Genomic DNA, 1,712 nt, shown 5'->3' with positions numbered 1-1,712 from the left:
CCTGAGTGAGGGTTCACCGGGGAACGGATTCGGGTAACAGGCATGTGGAAGTGTGGGCCTGAGATTCTCTGTAGGGGCAAGCCGCCCCTGGATGGGCCCAGCGACCTCTACACCTGCCCTTCTTTACCCCTCAGGATCTTCTGCCCCTTGGCCTTGATGCCTGGATGGGGGGTGGGCAGTGGTGACCTTTGCTAAGAACCGCCCCCACGCCCACGGTCTTTCCTGACAGATTCCCCCCACCCTTCACCTGTCTTGGCCCATGCGTGCGAGTGCCCACTCATTTCCATCAGGCCGTCCATCCACCCTGTCACAATTCTGGGGCAACCGCAGGGGCGGAAACGTCAAGATTTTAGATCCCTGAGAGCCTCTCTGTTGATGAGATACAGAAAAGTTTTCCAAGGACCATCTAACAACCTAGGCACTGTGCTGGGCCCGGGGTAGGGAGAGTGTACAGGCAGAGGCGTCGTCTAAAAGGGCTTACAGCTCCGCAAGAGAGAGATTTTAAAAACACAAAGAAAAAGGCCAGAATGGGGTAGGAGCACGGGTCCGTCCATGCAGACGCAGTGGAGTGGTTATAGAGTTATGCAGTGGGTCCTGCTGAGATTGGCGCCCAAATGGAAGTTCACATGGGTAGATCTTATCCAGACGGGATGGCGTGAGGCCGTGGGTCCAGGACCAAAGCCATAACCTTTGCTATGGCCTCACCTGGCCTCAGCTAGGGGATGAGGGGCTGGGATTTCCGAGGAGGAGGAGGTAGGTCTCCACAGGATTGCACAGCAAATCTCCTTTACTCGGGTCTCAACAGGCTCGGGACTCGGCGTCCCCCCTCACTCGGAACTTACCAACCCAGCTAGCAACTTGGCAACGGTGGCTGTCCTGCCAGTGTGCGCCGAGGTGCCCATGGTGGCCTTCACCCTGGAGCTGCAGCATGCTCTGCAAGCGATTGGTCAGTTGGGAAAGGGGCGTGGCGAGAAGCATGGCTCTGGGCAGGGCCGGGTTGTGTGTGGGCGTGGCATTGGCCGGTAAGCCAGTAGTGAGGGTGCGGTGGACCGGGGAGTGGGGTGGGCGGTATTCTCTTACAGGAGAGCCTCCTTCCTCCCCACTCCCGCACCCCCTTCTCGTGGCCTGGGTTCCTAACTCCCCATCCTCACCCATCCCCAGGTCCCACGCTCCTCCTCAACAGTGACATCATCAGGGCCCGCCTGGGGGCTTCTGCGCTGGATAGGTGTGTGTTTGGGGTTTGAGGAGGTGGGGATGGACTTGAAGCCTAGAATTCTTGAAACTCCAGTTGAGTTCTGGGCTGTGAACCAAGGAGCATGTGCCCCATCCATGCAATTAATGGGAGACCCTGGTTTGAATCGCCCCTGGAGGGCATGGATGGGTTGTGGGGGGCCTGGGTGTCTAAGATCCCCTCCAAGCTGGATTGGAGCTGAGTAGTTTCCGGGAGGGGTGGGACCCTGACCCGCGCCCTGGACGGCTCACCCCCGACCCCGTCCCAGCATCCAGGAGTTCCGGCTGTCCGGGTGGCTGGCCCAGCAGGAGGATGCGCACCGCATCGTGCTCTACCAGACGGACTCGTCGCTGACACCCTGGACCGTGCGCTGCCTGCGCCAGGCCGACTGCATCCTCATCGTGGGCCTGGGTGACCAGGAGCCCACTCTCGGCCAGGTCCGGACAGCGCACACAGAGACCCCACCTTCCCGTGCCTGCAC

At 60.3% G+C, this 1,712-nt stretch overlaps 1 protein-coding gene across 2 annotated transcripts in view; it reads left to right on the top strand.

Annotated features, from left to right (window-relative positions):
- Positions 1 to 1,712, top strand: part of PNPLA6 (patatin like domain 6, lysophospholipase) — a 21,177-nt gene that overhangs the window by 13,684 nt on the left and 5,781 nt on the right. For both annotated transcript variants that reach the window (XM_077745719.1, XM_077745718.1), the window contains 3 exons: positions 806 to 946; positions 1,162 to 1,225; positions 1,500 to 1,668. In XM_077745719.1, coding sequence (XP_077601845.1) covers positions 806 to 946; positions 1,162 to 1,225; positions 1,500 to 1,668 — 374 coding nt within the window. The remainder of the gene's footprint in view (positions 1 to 805; positions 947 to 1,161; positions 1,226 to 1,499; positions 1,669 to 1,712) is intronic.

This window comes from Crocuta crocuta, unplaced genomic scaffold (genome assembly GCF_008692635.1).
Source record: "Crocuta crocuta isolate KB4526 unplaced genomic scaffold, BGI_CrCroc_1.0 scaffold650, whole genome shotgun sequence".
Taxonomy (NCBI): domain Eukaryota; kingdom Metazoa; phylum Chordata; class Mammalia; order Carnivora; family Hyaenidae; genus Crocuta; species Crocuta crocuta.
The sequence above is the reverse complement of the archived record's forward strand: the minus strand, read 5'-3'. Positions and strand labels throughout refer to the sequence as shown.